This window comes from Gouania willdenowi (assembly GCF_900634775.1).
Source record: "Gouania willdenowi chromosome 24 unlocalized genomic scaffold, fGouWil2.1 scaffold_320_arrow_ctg1, whole genome shotgun sequence".
In the NCBI taxonomy this organism is placed as follows: Eukaryota; Metazoa; Chordata; class Actinopteri; order Blenniiformes; family Gobiesocidae; genus Gouania; species Gouania willdenowi.
Window position 1 is genome coordinate 2,324,732 of NW_021144848.1, and position 17,728 is coordinate 2,342,459.

General features: G+C 37.8%; 2 protein-coding genes across 4 annotated transcripts in view; both read left to right on the forward strand.

Annotated features, from left to right (window-relative positions):
• The first annotated feature begins 1,330 nt into the window (after nt 1–1,330).
• ptrhd1 (peptidyl-tRNA hydrolase domain containing 1) lies at nt 1,331–2,480 on the forward strand. Its single transcript, XM_028440550.1, has 2 exons — nt 1,331–1,552; nt 2,141–2,480. Exons 1-2 carry the CDS (start codon nt 1,343–1,345, stop codon nt 2,309–2,311), a joined length of 381 nt encoding a protein of 126 aa, XP_028296351.1. The 5' UTR covers nt 1,331–1,342; the 3' UTR covers nt 2,312–2,480.
• Nucleotides 2,481–6,909: 4,429 nt separating this feature from the next.
• ncoa1 (nuclear receptor coactivator 1) overlaps nt 6,910–17,728 on the forward strand; it is a 67,818-nt gene continuing 56,999 nt past the window's right edge. For all 3 annotated transcript variants that reach the window (XR_003672996.1, XM_028440543.1, XM_028440544.1), the window contains exon 1: nt 6,910–7,385. The gene's annotated coding sequence lies outside the window, so the exon portion shown is untranslated. The remainder of the gene's footprint in view (nt 7,386–17,728) is intronic.

Below are 17,728 nucleotides of genomic sequence, written 5' to 3' on the forward strand. Positions count from 1 at the left end.
GATTAATCCAGGATATAATTATCTAGATTCGTAGCATAGGCCATATATGTATATAAAATCATGATATATTTATTAACTGAGCTGGATAACAACTATAAACATAATATGTTTAATGCTCAGCGTTGCTGGGTTACGTTTAGCAGATGCTGGTTGTAAAAGCTCATAATAAATGACTGAATTCAGGCTTTTAACATCAAACATTTCAAAGTGGAAATAAGTTCCCTTGCTTGTCACCATCCTGTACATCATAAAATGTACTTCCTTAATGTGATAAATTACTCAGGAATACAGTAGCTAAAAACTGAAGAAGAGATTTAATATTCTACAGGAGGGAGACTATGTTGCTCTGGTGTTTTGGTGAAACTGGTTTTACCTGAAGACTGAAGACTTCTAACACAACCAACTGACTCTTGGACTCAAGTCACTTATTAACACAAGGAACCAGTTGAATTTAAACATCACTTGAGTCAGAAAATGTAATCGTGTTGTTAATTTTGATTGATTGTGACAGTCTGTGATCCAGTAAGACTAATGCTATTGCTAATGCTAATGCTAACAAGAATCTCCAAGAAGCAGCTACAGCTTCTCTTAACCAGAGTAATAATAATATTAATAATAATAATATTTATTTTCAGAATAATAATATAACAATAATCAAATTTAATTTGTTTTAATTGTAAATATGAAAGATGAATTAATGTTTTTTTTTTTTTTTATTTATTTATTTTAACAATAAATAAATCATTAAATAATTTAGAGGACAGTAATCTCAAAAGATCCTTTAAAAACATCTTCTAAATAATACATAGCTAAAAAAAGGAAAAACTTTCTTAAAATAAATTGAAAAAAATATTCTTGAAATGCATTTTTTTTTTTTGGTAAGTAAATTTGAATTGCAGGGAAAAGTAAAACTTTAAATTAAAAAGTACACAAACTAAACATTAAATGGCCTAAAGACCAAGTCTCCTCCGAAGAGCTCAGCCTTTGAGCGTGAGGAGCTCAGAGTAGAGCTGCTGCTCCTTCAGTGAAAAAAAGTGTGTTGACTAATCGAAAAATGTCGAAAAAGAAAATTTAAAATAAAAGATATATAATCAGAAAAAAGAAAGATAATTTTAAAAATAAATAAAAAATATTAATTTAGAGGACCGTAATCTAGAAATAACATTTAAAAAAAGACATTCCAAAAAAACACAGCTGAAAAAGAAAAGAAAATATAATTTTATTTAATTTTTTATCAAACTGTAGTACTACAATCTACCTCGGGGTGGCAGCAGCGATTGGCGCGCTGACCGCTGTTGACCCGGATGTCAAAGCTTGCTTCCGCTTCCGGGTTTCGTCCGTCATGGCGGTGCATGGATCGGTGACTCCGGTCCGGTTGGTCCAGTACGTGGTGGTCCGCTCCGACCTGGTCCACGGACTGTCGTGGCCTCTGGGGGCCGTGATCACCCAGGCCTGCCACGCCGCTACCGCCGCGGTCCACCTGCACTACGGGGACCCGGACACTCAGCGGTACCTGGCCGAGCTGGACTCGATGCACAAGGTGGTGCTGGGGGTGAGCCAGAGTTAAAATAATAATAATAATACTAATAAAATATTAACACTTGTACAGCTGTGAGTGAGAGCCAGAGTTAAAATAATAATAATAATAATAATAATAATAATAATATAATAATAAGATATTAACACTTGTACAGCTGTGACTGACAGCTATTGTTAATTTGAAGTGGAACCAACGTGAGAGAAAATTTTTGCAGTGCTAAAAAAAAAAAACATATTTGACATAGCATGTAAAGGTGGGGCTGAGAGCCAGACTTGCTGAAAAAAAAATGAATATAACACTATTATAGATGTAGGTGGAAGCCAGACTCTATTAAAAATAACTAAAAAGCTAAGACAATATGCATAGAGTAAGGGGTCAGAGTCCGTTTTAAAAGCTTAATATTTAAAAAAAAAAAAAAAAAAAGCCAGACTCCATTAGAAAATCACATGGTTTAAGTTATTATACCTTGAATTTATTTAAAAAAAAGATTTACAACATGTGTGGTTGCCAGACTCAATAATAAAAAGCCCAAATTTAAGCTCTAAACTCCAGCTTCTGATCCACGTGTACAACGTCAGCCGTTCTCTCTGTGGTCTTCAGGCTCCAGACGAAGCCGCTCTCTCCGGCCTGTCGGAGACTCTGACCCAGGCCGGCGTTTCTCACAAGCTGTGGATCGAGCAGCCTGAGAACATTCCTACGTGTTTGGCTCTGAAGCCGTACCCCAAAGAGACGGTCCAGCCGCTGCTGCGCAAGTTCAAACTCTTCAAATGACCTCCAGCAGTGAGAGGAACAGCACGTTTTTAACTCTGAAGGACGTCACAGGCTCAATAAATATCAGATTAAAGACATTTGAAGGCGGAGCCACGATAAAGGAGAAGAACTGGAGAGGTGCCATCGAGCATGTTTATTGTTTACATGAATAAATAACTTTCTTTGTTTCCTTCAGTGTCATTCAGTCGTTTTTAATCAACATTTCTCCACTTCTCTGCATTTGTGCAACAAGCTGAAAGTTTGGAAAGGAGCTCAGAGTAGAACTGCTTCTATTGCTGCTTCTGCTGCTGCTGCTGCTGCTGCTTCTGCTGCTTCTGCTGCTGCTGCTTCTGCTGCTGCTGCTTTTGCTGCTTCTGCTGCTGCTGCTTTTGCTGCTGCTGCTTTTGCTGCTTCTGCTTCTGCTGCTGCTGCTGCTTCACATGAAAAAACCCAGTAAATTTAAAAAATAAATAGAATATCTAAAATATAACAAATAAAATTTAGAGGAGTAATCTAAACAAAAAATAACTTGTTTTAAATACACTAGAAAATAAATGTGTGTGTATATATATATATATATATATTTTTTTTTAATGAATTAAATGACCCAAAGAAGAAGTGGCGGTGACGAGAGGACGACTGAGTAGGAGAAATAATGTATATATTTATTGTTCTCACATGAGGCCCAAAGCTGTATAATGTAGTAAAGTTTCTGGTTTCATCCACAGCCTTGTGAATGTCATACACTAACATCAGCTGACTGACAGTAACTGACAGTAACCAGCCTTTGTTTATCCAACTCTAAACCATTAGTGCCCAACCTTTTTTGGATCTTGTCCCCCTTTCTTTTATTCCTGAATCCAAGTCCGGAGTGACTCTAACCTTAACCTAATCCCATAAACTAATAAAACATGTTCTTTCACTTTGAAAACAAAAATAAACAAAACTCAATTATTGTTTTATTTTTTAGCAAAAAGTAATTTTCTGGTAGTGCGCATATATGCTCATAATTGATCTCAGTATGAGGTAAACTCAGTCTGTGACACCTGTGTTAATGCGCGATCATCAATCATAACTCTGTAGATCACGCTACAGAAGTCACTGATCCTCCACTGACAGCTGTTTACTTTTTTTGCTGATCCATTCTAGTTCTCTATAAGTGATGCTGATATAAAATACATTTAATGAACTATGAGACCTGTATTATTGTTCTGAAATATGTGATTGCAAATTTTACAATATTTTCTATAAGATTTGAAAAATAGTCCAATTTTTTTGTTTGTTTTTTTTTTCAGCATATTGTCACAATGGGGGGCCCAGAGATTTGTTCATGTTCTAAGGGGGGTACAGCAGAAAAGCTTTGTACTGCCTTCATTGATAAGTGTAGATTCTGCTATCTTTGAAAAGGACGTGTTGTATGAGCTCATCTAGAAATAATTCTACATTTTGAAGCAAACCTTACCTGCACTGAATTGAAATATTTCAGAACAGTGGTTCTCAACTGGTCCCACCCTGGGACCTACATTTTGCCACGAACATTAAATCGCGACCCACTTTTTTTTTTTTTCTTCTTCTTTTTTTTAGAGTTCAACCAACAAAATGTTTTTAAAAAATAGCTGTTGAAAACACATATAATTTTTCCAACATAAATCTACATATTTTCCTGTGTAACATGCATTGATAGGCATGCACAGCATGCCTATCAAAAGAAAAGTTTCTTTCAAAATAAAATACAACATGACAGACATTAAGCATTTATTTAATTTTGACCAGCTGTCTGCGACCCACCCAGTACAGGTCCACGACCCACCAGTTGAGAATCACTGTTTCAGAACAATCCACTGAAATACAAGGCTTTACAGAACAGCATGCTATTGTAGACTCAACATCTAAGGTTAGAATATGATTATTATTATTATATGTTTCGATCATGGGCCGGTCTGAGGTATGAAGCTCCAGGGCTGAAAATGAGTCCCATAACTGTTCTTATGGTGGGTTGTTTTGGCGTACAGTGATCTGTAACGTCTGCTGGAGGGGAGGAGTTTGAACAGTTTGTGTGCAGGGTGGGAGGGGTCTGCAGTGATGTTACCTGACCCTGGACAGGTATAAGTCCTGGATGAGAGCAGTCCTGATTATCTGTTTAGTCTGTGTCTGTCTAGTTTGGTTGTAGATCCAAACCAGACAGTGATGGAGGTGCACAGAACTGACTGAATGAAGGAGGTGTAGAACATTATCAGCAGCTCCTGGGGCAGGTTGAACTTCCTCAGCTGACACAGGAAGTACATCCTCTGCTGTGTCTTCTTTCAGATTGTGTCTATGTGGGAGGTCCACTTCAGGTCCTGCAAGACTGTGGATCCCAGAAACCTGAAAGACTCCACGGTAGACACTGTGCTGCTTAAAATAGTGTGTGTTGGGGGGGGGAATCTCTCCAGAAGTCCACTGTCATCTCCACAGTCTTGAGCGGGTTCAGCTCCAGATGGTTCTGACTGCACCAGAGAGCCAGCTGTTCCACCTCCATCTGAAGTGATGATGCACTTTTTAATGAATACGATTTGATTTATTTATTTATCTAAAACATAACAAAACAATATAAAGCAACCATTTGCTTTATATATATATATAGATGTTTTTAGGAGTCATTTGTGGTTATTTTTTATGTTTTGTGAGTCTTTGGCGCTATTTTGTGTAATTCTGTTTCTTTGTGTGTTTTTGGAGTGTGTATTTTTGTTTTTTGGAGTCCTTTTGTGTGTTATGATGTTTTGTGAGTTTTTGTTGCGATGGTTTTGGAGTCATTTTGTGTAATTCTGTTGTGTGTTTTTTGTCATTTTCTACGTTTTTTAATTGTTTTTGTGTGTGGCATGATTTTTGTGTATTATTTAATTGTTTTGTGTGTTTTTAGGAGTTGTTTTTTGTAATTTTTATGTTTTGTGTGTTTTTGTTGTGATGATTTTAGCAGTCATTTTATCTGTTTTTGCTGTTTTGTGAGTTTTTGGAGCTATTATGTGTAATTCTGTCATTTCTTTGTGTGTTTTTAGAGTCATTTTGTGTATTATTTGTTTTGTGTGTTGCATGTTTTTATGAGTCGTTTTATATATTCTTTTTGTGTTCTATGTTTTTAAGTCTTTTTGGGCCTATGCTACGAATCTAGATAATTATATCCTGGGTTTATATCCATTAGCGGGCTTCAACTAACCAAACATTCCCATTGTCAGAGAGAAGCTGTCCTACGAATCTCGATAACAACACCCTAATTTTAGCTTAGTGTTTTCAGCCTGAGTATGTGCACGTTCACATAAAAGGGGAGGAGATTGCAGCGTCTGACCAATCAATGAAGAGAACTGGCAGAGCGAGTGTCTTCACAGTTAGATTATTTATGATATGAATCCATTGGATGATAAACGGACAGCGCTCTGCAGTTAAACTTTATTACAGCACACACGTGTTTCTATTCAAGTAGACTCATTTATCACACACTGGGATGATAGCACATTGTTTCACTGTAGTATGTTTCTGCTGATGCAGTCAGCCTCACTATAGCGTATCAATGAATGAATAAATTAATTAATGACTTAACTACTTAAATATTTTTTGGATGTTGAGATGACTCTGGTGACAATATTACATTAAAAATCAATATAAATAATGTGATATCAAGCGGCTGTCACTGTCTTTATATCCAGTGTAACAGGAGGGTTCTCTATGCAGCCATCCTATCCTGCTGCCACGTCTAGTCAAACACATTTTATTCATATTATTCACCGCTCGTCACGTCACTGAAGCGACCAAAAAGCCCGACTAATCATGGGTGATTTAATCCACTATAATCACTGATGGTGTGTTCAGTGTGAACGCACTTTTAGAACATGATCATATTCCTCAAGCACCAGCTTATTTCACCATCAGGGTGAATAAATCACTTTCTTCCGGGTGGTTACCATGGCAGTTCGTGTAATTGTCGATCCATTGATGATGGCTTTTTATCGGGAGCATGCACGTAAGCAACCCAAGGTTTACATACTCAAGGTTGATTGACCCAATTCATACCAGCTGTAATGAATCCGATACCCAGAGTTTCCCATCGCAGGGTATGTTGACCCAGAGTTTGTTAACCCTCCTTTATATAATATCCCTCAGCACACACTGATTAAATTCTGGAAGTTAGCGCGATAAGGGGTAATCTAGATTCATAACATATTCCCTTGATGTTTTGTGAGTTTTTGGAGTCATTTTGTGTAATTCTGTTGTTTGTGTTTGCTTTTGGGGTCATTTTCTATGTTTTTTTAAAATTGTTTTGTGTGTTATTTGTTTGTAAGAGTCGTTTATTGTATTTTTGATATTTTGTGAGTTTTTGTTGTGATGTTTCTGGAGTCATTTTCTTGTTGTTTCTTTGTGTGTTTTTGAGTCATTTTGTTGTTAATTGTGTGTTTTTGTAGTGGATTAATGTAATGTAAAAGTAATATAATAATAACATATTGTGCATTTTATGTAATAATTATTTTTATTATAACTACAATGTTAACAATAATTTGATATTTTGCATTATTTGTTGTTATTATTGCCGCCCGCAGCCGTCACTGTGAGCGCGCACGGCGGTGGTGCGCGCCCTGTTTGTTTGTGTTCAGAGAGGGTTGGAAAATGGCGGAGAGCGGACACCACAGCGATAACTCAGTTCGTTAAAAACCGCGCGGCACCGTCTCCGAAACGCAACGGAACCAACCGCGAACACTTCCCGGAGCTCCCTAACGCCCGGCCCCGCTCACAGCACGCCGGGTCCCGGTCGGGACAGCGCGGGGAGAGAGTGCATTAGTCCCGGATCCAGCGCAGGCTAAGGCTAGCCTGGCTAGCCGTGTGCGTGATTCCAGGCGTGTTTGTCAACACGAGCTGACGTTGGCCCGCGCACGGAGCGCGTGACGGACTGCAGCTGCACGCGCTGGCCCACGGCGCGCCGCTGACACGGGTTAAAAAGTGTGCTAAACTTAGCCTGGTTAGCTCAGGGAGCTAACGGAGCTAACGTGGGAAACGAATCGTCAACGCGTGACTGCGTGAACCCGCATCGAGGAGTGACATCTGCAGGCCTGACTGGACCCCGCAGCAGGTAACGAGCCTCACACACGCACGGTGTTGTGCACACGCACACACATGCACGCACGTAGTATGGGGTGTCAGCCCCCCCCCCCCCCAAATCACATAGATCACACACAGGGAACAGGCAGTACCCAGTTTACCTGCAGGACACGCCCCCAGGGGGCGCTGCAACGTGCACGAGCCACTTTAATAATAACATTTTAATAACACTTCAGTTAATTGGTTCATTTTTCTATATCAGTGGTTCCCAAACTGTCCACAGTTCCTGTACCCCTTCAGACCTGTAACCTGAACCCACTTAGAAACATTATGTAATGACAGATACCAGTGTTTCACAAACAGGGGTACGTGTACCCCTAGTGGTGCACGATGGCACTCCAGGGGGTACCTGAGAGAGAGGAAAATAACAAATGAAATCATTAAAAATATGGGCTTTTATAATGTTTATGTTTAGTTAGAAATGATAATCATACTGAATATTACCAGCAACTCGCAAAACAACAACAAAAACACACAAAATGAGAGAAAAAATAAACTGAATAATAAAAAGAACAAACAACAACAAATTACACAAAAAAACACTAAGAGAGAAAAATACTTACTTTTATCAGCAACACACAAAATGACAACAAAGACACACTAAACAAGAGAAAAATACACAAAATCACTACAAATTACACAAAAATATATGAATAATAAAAAGAACAGACAACCAACAACAACAAAAGACACAAAATGATGATAGAAATGATCTTAATTAGAACATGAACTGAAAATACAAGGTTCAGTCTCGACGTGATAAAAACTATAAAATAAATCTATTCATGAGGCACTAAATACGGTTTCATTCACTTATTTACAAAATCAGATTCTTTAAAATGTGTGTTATCACTCATTCATTCTATCGTTAGGATTTATAGATGTTTTTTAACAGTTTTCAGAGCAAAATGTTGTCGTCGGACAAAGAGTAGGAATGTACTGTATGTGTAGATATAGGCTAAAAAAAATTATCCCAACAATTTCTGGTATTTATCACAGTAATGATAAAAATTATGATAAATATAAACAATTTTCAACTTAAAGTGTAAACAAGTTCCTTACAATCACTAATAAATCTGAATACATCAACACTAGACACATTAAAAAAGCAATATCTGCTGACTCATATAGTTCATGGGCTGATATTTTATAGAATATATTTGTGCATGTGGGTCACTATTAGTGTTATTGTATGAAATCCATTTATTTCATCACTTAAAATGAAATTATTTGCTAAAAAGTACATGAAAAGCAAAAATAACTCCAATAGTGTTTTTACTGCTGCTGAATCTAGATTATTTGATATCTTATATGAGTTACGTAAAGCTATGATTGATAAATAACCATTATTTCCTATAATTAAACCAGATCAAGCTGATGATTTAATTATTCAGTATATTTATGTGTAATAATCTAAATAGTTACATTAGTCTAATAAGACCAGCTTTGTCTGTGAACACGTGAAATATAATTAAAATATATTTCATTTCACAAGTTTGGACGGATTAATAGTGACATTATTATTTATGCTAACATGTATTTCACACAACGTGTGACATGTTTAGCTTTTATTCTTTCATACAAGTGTTAAATCTGACCATAAACAAATCGATGGCTCTCTGTGGTTTTATGACAGGAAGACGTGTTCTTTTTACTATTCCTTATAAAGAGTGGTTAGCGTTAGCTCTGTGTGTCGGTGTGTTAGTTTAGCATAGTTAGCTTTAGTTGAGTTTCCAGTTCATAATCGTTGCTACAGGGTCATCTCTGTCCCCGTGTTTGTGGAACTTTGGGTGGATCTGACGGAGGAACTTGGATTGGTTGACTTTGTTGATGGTTGTCTGGTTTTAACCACGTAGTGGTTCATGATGTATCACAGCTCGGGAGCTTCAAGTAGCTGAGACGAGCACCGCCATCTGTGGGTGTGAAAGCTAAGGGCGGGAGGCGCGGTGCGCACTGCAGCCACGGAGGCTTCGCTGCGGAGCTCCCGTAAACAACGTTCTTCTCCAGAGAATAATAAGTTGACAACAAATGGGCAGTTTTGTCCTGTGGAACAAGGATTTTATGGGCATTCTTGGCTAAATTGAGGGACAAATGGCCCGTGGCCCTCGCTAATTTAAGCTATTATTTTTTTTGCTCTAGTGACAACTCTAACATCTGAACATTGTTACCTTATATAAAACATTAAAAAAAAAACACTGAGACCAGGCTTTCGATGACAAAATTATTGTTTATCTATCTATGTCAGAGTTGAATGGATTTCTTACTGTATTTTGGCGTTCCTCCAACTTTCTCTCCCATCAGTCTGCACACGCGCAACTTCCTCTTCCTCCCCGACATGCAGAGTGCCACTGCTTGCCCTGTTTTTTTTATGGTTTTATCTCACCATCGTCACATTATCCATGAATTCCACACATGCTCTGGTTGAGTGCACGCTGTTGGGAACGTCGGCTCTGTACGTAGCGCCATTTTCTATCTCGTAAACTACTTTCCTCTCTTCCTCTTAGCTCTGCTGAGCATGGATGATCTCTCATCCAAAGGTGCGCTGCTACCTCCTACATGTCACCTATTATATTGCTACATCTGGCTCACAGGCTGGGGGTATTTTGTCTAATGGCTAATCTCTCATCTAAAGGTGCACTGCTGCCATCTTCAGGGCACAGTTGGTCGCTGTGCCCTTAGATGTTAAGTGACCTCAGCCAGGGTGTTTTCTAGTAATCCCTGTGGAAAAACGCAAATGACGAGTTATCTCGTCAATGGCACTGAGTGACTTCATAATCTGCGACGGGTTATGTGCAAGGCACGCACGCGTGTGTGTGAGAGAGAACGCACGGAGGAGATCACACACACAGTATTTATAATAAAAAATATACTAAATGAGTAAAATGAAACAAAAAACTAAACAATATTTATACAGGAAGTACACAAAACGACAACAGAAATGCATAAAATGATACAAAAGGCTCCAAAAACACACAAAATTACTCCAAAAAACAAACATTACAGAAAAATGCACCAAACAACAAAAATATGAAAATGACTCAAAATACACAAAACTTAATACTTATACAAAAAATACACAAAATGACAACAATGCACAAAACTACACTAAAAAAGATACAAAAATACACAAAATGACTCCAGAATCACTACAATGGCAACAAAAAACAATAATTATGCAAAAAATGCACAAAAAGACAACAGAAAGATACAAAAATACACATAATGACTCCAAAAACATACATTACAGAAAAATACATCAAACAAAAAAAATATAAAAATGAGTAAAAAAAACAACAAACACATTTATCATGCACATGTCCCATAAAATTAAACCAGGGAAATCACACGCTATTTTACTTTGCACCCGCAAATAAACCCCTTTATAACACTACAGAGTACAGAGTATGTACACCTCTTTGTACATTCAACCTTCAAACACATACTTATTTGGCCATAATTGTACTTATGCTCCCACATGCATGCATAATTCCGACAGGCACTGTACTAGTGTTTGTAATGATAATTGAATGTGGGGTAGGCGGCCTCCTTTTGATCTTTTATTACCATGTAACAATGTATCTTGTATTTTGTAAAAAAAAAAAAAAATGAATGTAAATTACTCAATTAAACTATCATTACATAAAATACATACTGTGTATAGATATTTGAGAAAACGTTACATTTTATCATGGTAAGTCAATACTAACTCCTAAATAATGGATTTATGTTACAGTGTGACCTCTTTGATCCATCCCATAATAACTCTCCCATACATAATGAATGAATGCAGCACATACGATGCATGCGTAACCAGCCTCACCTCGTATGCCTTGTTTCCTGCTCGACTTTGTCCCACACGAGGCCTTCATTCCTACATCATCCACCCTCTGACACACACACACACACACACACACACACACACACACACACACACACACACACACACACACACACACACACACACACACACACACACACACACACACACACACACACACACACACACACACACACACACAGAGTCAGGGGGCACTTTATTAGGAACGCCCTGATTCACCACTGACAGGGTTGGGGTCAATTACAATTCACTTACAAATACAATGACCAGCATTTTTTCCAATTCCATATACTTTTTTTAATCCTCAGTACGTTCTCAATTACTAAATTTTGATTCCAATGAATCACATTTACTGAGCATGAAAATTAAATAACCTCATTAAAGCTAACCCTCCTCTTGTGTTGGCTTTCTGTTAGCATCTCTCATGATAACAGGTCCTAAATCAGCTGTAAAATACACAAAAACAGTGGTTCCCAAACTGGGGTACTCAAACACCTCTCAGGAGGTGCACAGAAACATTTGTCAGTTTGTTTTTACATTATAGACTTTTTTATCGTCATCCATCGATAATAATTTGTGGCACAAATCTTTAAAATACACCAAAATATCAAATTCTAAAAACATCCGAAATAAATGAATAAAAATGCCTAAATTCTAGGTTAATGTTGGAGGAGACACATGAAAGAGTTTAGACGAGCCTGTAGACACTAATAAATGGGTACATGGGCCGTTAAGCTTTGGGAAACATTGCATAAAACAAATATCTATCATCTAATTTATTTCCTATCTACCTTGTTAGGCGTCGTAATTAATGAAAATATAGGGTTTAATATTTTTGGTCTAGACGTCTGAGCCTTTTTTGTGTCAGTATACCCCTTGATTTTATTTTATTTTTTTCAATGGTCAAATGTGGGAAAGCTTGATATAAAACATATTTTATTAATTATTAACTACACATGTGTAGAACTGTACATAGAACTGTAACACGGTTCCACAGTTATATTTGACAATTTTTGTAGAATTTTCTTGGCAATTACAATTACAAAGTGAATTGTCTGAACTCAATTACAATTTCATTTCGATTATGACAGCAACAGATTTTTAAAATTACAATTTCAATTCTTATTACAAACTAAATTATTGTCATCAATTTAATATTTATTTTCATTCACAGTAGAAATGCGACAAAACGAGCACACGCTGAGATCACGCCAGATTTTGCGTGAGATTTTGACGCCTAGCCATTTGCTACAATTGCTAATCCTAACATTAGAGTATCTGTTTTACGGTGACAGCGTGGTGGAAATGTGATATTTTCCCATGTTGTTCTATGTCTCTAGCTATGTTTCCATTACAGATGTTTGCAAAATAAAGGCGTTATTTCTAAATGTCTGCAAAGTATAGTTGCACTTTGAAGGCGTTTCCTTTGAAGGTTGTTTTGGCCATGAGCCTCGTAACTCCTGTGAAATCTCATTCCGTAAGACTTTTGCCACAGGAAGACATATGCTCCAAACCTCCTTAGAACACTCTGTATTCCTTTGTTGTTTCACGTCTAATGTGGCACTAATATTTTTTTAAGTCTAATGGTAAGAAATATCCTGGTCTCCTCCACACATATCATGTCATGTCATGTTTACTCTGAGAGAAGTGGTCATGTGACCAGGTATGTCAAGTTCTGTGATGTGTATTTGTGTAATAAGTGTTCCTATTGCGCTTTTGCGACACATTTCAATATCGAAAACATCTGAAAAACCTCCTCATGAAAGCGTAAAAACTTTTTTGCGATATTTGAGGGCTTTCTCAAAATTCAGGTGTTTCTATTACCAGTTCTTATTGCGCTTTTTAGATTTTGCGTGTTTCCAAGGGTAATGGAAATATTTTTTAGGAATTAATTTCCATGTTTTCCTCGATCACAGAAAATCGAAGGCCCTGGTAATTAATTACATCAACCAAGGTAAATCCATTAAAACGTTAGTCATACAGAAATGGGTGTGCTTTAGAGTTCAAACCATGACTCAGCATGAACACTGTTGTTTTTGAACTCAACAAACCTCTGATTATTCATTGTCCAATTAACTGATAAGAAGGCTAATTAAATGGGAATGTAAACATTATTATTATGGTCATGCCTGCATCCATCCATGGATGGATGGACCCTTTGTCTTGGTCTCGTGCCCAGTGACGGTGGCCGGTCCCACGTTTGCGTAACACGTGTAGTATTGGTGCGGCTGCAGCGTAATGGTTGTAGATGGGCCTCACTGGGCCAGATAAGAACCTGTGATGTGCAGTGGAGCAAAACAAACACAGCATGAACTGAAAGCTGAGTTTACACTCGTGAAACTAGAGCATTTGTTAATTATCTTTAGGCTTTCTGTGTTTAGGAGCTGCACACACACAATCTCAGCGAAATATGTAGAAACTCAACGTTTCTAGCTTTCACGGTGCTACTGCACATCTTTGTCTTTCTGCATACAGGCTATGAATATTTATTATCAGTGTTAATTTATGAGTGTGTGAAACAAATAACACTAAGAGAAATGTTTCACTAGATCTGTCTCTAAGGAAAATATTAAAGTATCTCATACAACAGACAGAAAAATCATCTTCTGTAACAGAAATAGAAATCTGAACTATTTAAAAAATACATTATTTAAAATCCAGCCCCAATACAACACAGAAATACCTCATTTGCATGTTTTGATACACTAGGGTTCTCGCCAGCGCGGTTGAGGATAGGGACTCTGACGCTGTGGGGCTTTTCTGCTGTTTTTTTTTTTAATCGGTACGTCGTAATAATTGTTGCACATTTGGACACAAAAGGGACTTCCTGGGACTATTCTGAACATGAGTTACTCTCTAAGTCATTCATCATGACCCTTCACCAAGTCAACAAATAACTTTTGGCTTTAAATTAAGACTGGAACAAAGATGGCTTTACTTCACAAAATACATCGTGAAGAATTCCTGGTGAGAACCCTGCACGCTGTCATGCTATAAAGTTGGGGTTTGCATTTGCAATGCAGTCATCAATAGTGATGGGAATTTATAAGAATTTAGCAATTCCGATTCCATTATCGATACTGCTTATTGATTCAGTTCCTTATCAATTCTCTTATCGATTCTCATTGGGTGAGGGAATTAAAATAATACAAATGGATTTGTTTGCTTTAACTCTTATTATATTATCTTTGTCTCTTTAATTTCCTGCAGGAATATCAGCTCTCTTTTAATCCACCAGGTATTGATTGTTTTCACTGGATAATAATATATACAAAAGCGCTATATAAAATTGAATTATTATTACAACATATGACACATTTTGGCTACAAACATTTGAGAATATTTACAGTGCTCCTTTTGAACTTGAACAACTTGATCCAAAACTAATTCAGACATAAAACAAATAATTCCTCTGTAAAAAGGAACATATTACTGCACTTATTGTGTATTTAAACGGTAAAGCTTTAGTTTAGCCTTTGTTTACATTTCTATAAATGGACCTTCAGAGACGCCGTCCCTGTTGTTACATGTGAACGTGTGAAAGATCAAACTAAAGACAATGATCAGTACCAGTTCGTCTCCCGTGTCTGATTACTTGTTATGAGGACATAAACTGGTGACGTGGTGTGTGTTCTTGTGGAAGTTTGTTGTTTTTGGAAGAAAATTCTGTACATAAAGCAACTTTAGCGTGAGTGTGCAGAACCTGGAAGTGACTAGCGTAGCAACAGAGACGCTACAAACAGCACAGAGGACAGTGCAGCTGTGGGTGGAGGAGGTGAATTCTCCGCGGTGGACAGCAAACAGCTATCTGGTGGGAGGAGCTTCACTTGGTGCTAGCATAAACACAATATACAGGACCTGGAGGAGTTTATAGTTATATATTTGGGACGTAAGAGGAACCGATAAGCGGAATTGACAGGCAAGCAAACAAATAATTCCTAGGAATTGGATTACTGGGTGTTCGATTCCCATCCCTAGTCATCAACGCTTTCCAAATTCAAACGTTCATTCACAGCTGAACTTTTACGAAACCAATTGCATTGAACAACGTTTGATTTCACGTCCACTCACACATTTTGCTGATAGATGGGTACACTCAGAGGTTTTTATTAGTGCTGCACGATTTGAGGAAATTTTGTGATTGCAAATCCTGAGAATAGAAGTCCTGTGGGTGGGAGTACTTCAACAGTCAAAAAGCTGTTAAATAATCTAAATAATCAGGCTGAATGTTTCACTCCAATAGAAAACAATGGGATGTCTACAGGCAGTGGGGCCGTGTGACATCTTCAAGATGGAGGCTCTAAAAATGTAAAGTAGTGCCATTTTTAAAAGTTAATTAAATGAATATGGTCAGGGTTCTCACCAGCACTGTTGAGCAATGGTGCCTCCTACGTTCAGTTTTCTGTTGTTTTTTATTTTTTTAATCGGTACCATAGTAATAATTGTTACACACTTGGGCACAAAAGGGACTTCAGGCGTTCATAAATACATGTATACATCAGTCGCACCATGTATTTAATACAGGCGATCTACTCGGATGCTTCCTTCTTTACCTGAGGATCCAGAGGACCCCTGCCACCACTAAGCTGCCCCTGATGCTGCCTGTATGCACCATTCAGTATAAACAGTGCTTCAACCAGATGTTGTGTGTAGCAGCACATGAAGGTGCTCTCCATGTTTATAACTTGCAATGGATCATTCTACATACACGCACACAGATGTAAATATTGTAGAGTTGAAACAGGTTCAGGCTTAAAGAGACATCGGCTTCATTCGGGTCGGACGGGTTTGGGCCGGGTCTTCTTTTTTTTTGGCTCGATTAAAGCTCTACTGTGTGCGACCTACACTCACGTGTGTACGTGCTTCTTCCGTGTTTGTGTGCGTATCATTCGTGTGTGTGTGCACGCGCGCATTCTCTCTAACTACATTTCAAAGTTTTCCACGCCGGTGGCACTCGTTCGTGCACCACAAGATCTCCCTATGCTGTGAAAAACTACTGGTGAGAACCCTGATGCTGCATAATAATGTGTTTTGTACACCGACCCAGTGTTGTGCAGGTGCCACAGTCGCTGGCCTTAAAGCATCTCCCTGGGTTCTGGCCCCGCCCTGCTCTGGCCCAGGGTGACAAAGCAAACAGGGCCTCATGATTAATGATGGCGGTGGAGGCTCACAAACATATATGTCGTTTGCACACATGTTTGTCTTTGAGATTCCAATCGCTGACCTTTAGAGTAAACAAGTTGAAGAGCTTTAGGTGGGCTCACTCACGCACAAAGGTAAAGCTTTAGAGTTAAAGTTAGCTTAGTGAACGTTTGAGACACTTTGGGTTTTCTACACCACTGGTTCTTCACTGGTTCTTCATTTGTTCTTCACTGGTTCTATACTGGTTCTTCACTAGTTCTTCATTTGTTCTTCACTGGTTCTTCACTGGTTCTTCATTTGTTCTTCACTGGTTCTACACTGGTTCTTCATTTGTTCTTCACTGGTTCTACACTGGTTCTTCACTAGTTCTTCATTTGTTCTTCACTGGTTCTTCACTGGTTCTTCACTGATTCTTCACTGGTTCTTTATTTGTTCTTCACTGGTTCTATACTGGTTCTACACTGGTTCTTCACTGGTTCTTCAGACTCATGTATGATGAAGGGCGGTCAGCCCGAAATGTCAGGGTTTTTTGGTGTAAATTAAAACTGAAATTGGGAGCTAACCACGCAGTTGTGCAGACCTTTTTTCTTAGGGAAGTGCATGTTTTTTGCTTGTGCTCTTCACTGGTTTTTCATTTTTTTATTGGTTCTTCACTGGTTCTTAATTGGTTCTTCATTGGTTCTTCACTGATTCTTCACTGGTCTGGCTTCACAACCAGTCATCACTTCCTGAGAGTGAGCCTTAACCCAAATTCGTCGTATTAAATTAGAAAATGAAGCGTTGAGATACTTTAATATTTAAGGTTTAAGTGCAACCTAGCATGATTTGTCTCTGTAAACATGTGAAAAACATCTTTGTCAGTGAGTTCCTACAAACATCTAAACAGACATACCTGCTCCTCCTCACTGCTCCACGTCTGCATAACCAGTCAGGGTGCCGGAAAAAAACGATTCACGTCCAAATCGCTGTCCTTATTAATTAAGATTCTGAATTGATTCAAAAAATTTTCAAAATATTTGAATCTGCAGATAAATGCCATGGGTACTTAAAATGTCATATTTGATTTTCATATTTAATGTAAAATGTTCTCAAATGTTTACTTTTGAAGCTAATAAGTGTTTATATATATATATATATATATATGAACAGAAACTGAACAGTTAAACATTATTTTTTTGGTATTGATTAAATAAATCAGTTTGGTTTTTTTTTGTTGTAAGAAAGTTTTTTTCTGAATTGTTAAATATTGGAGCCACAGAAACTTGAGAATTATTACTGACTGCTTTATTTTCAAAACTACTATTAAGTAATGAAGAAATGTTATATTTTGCATT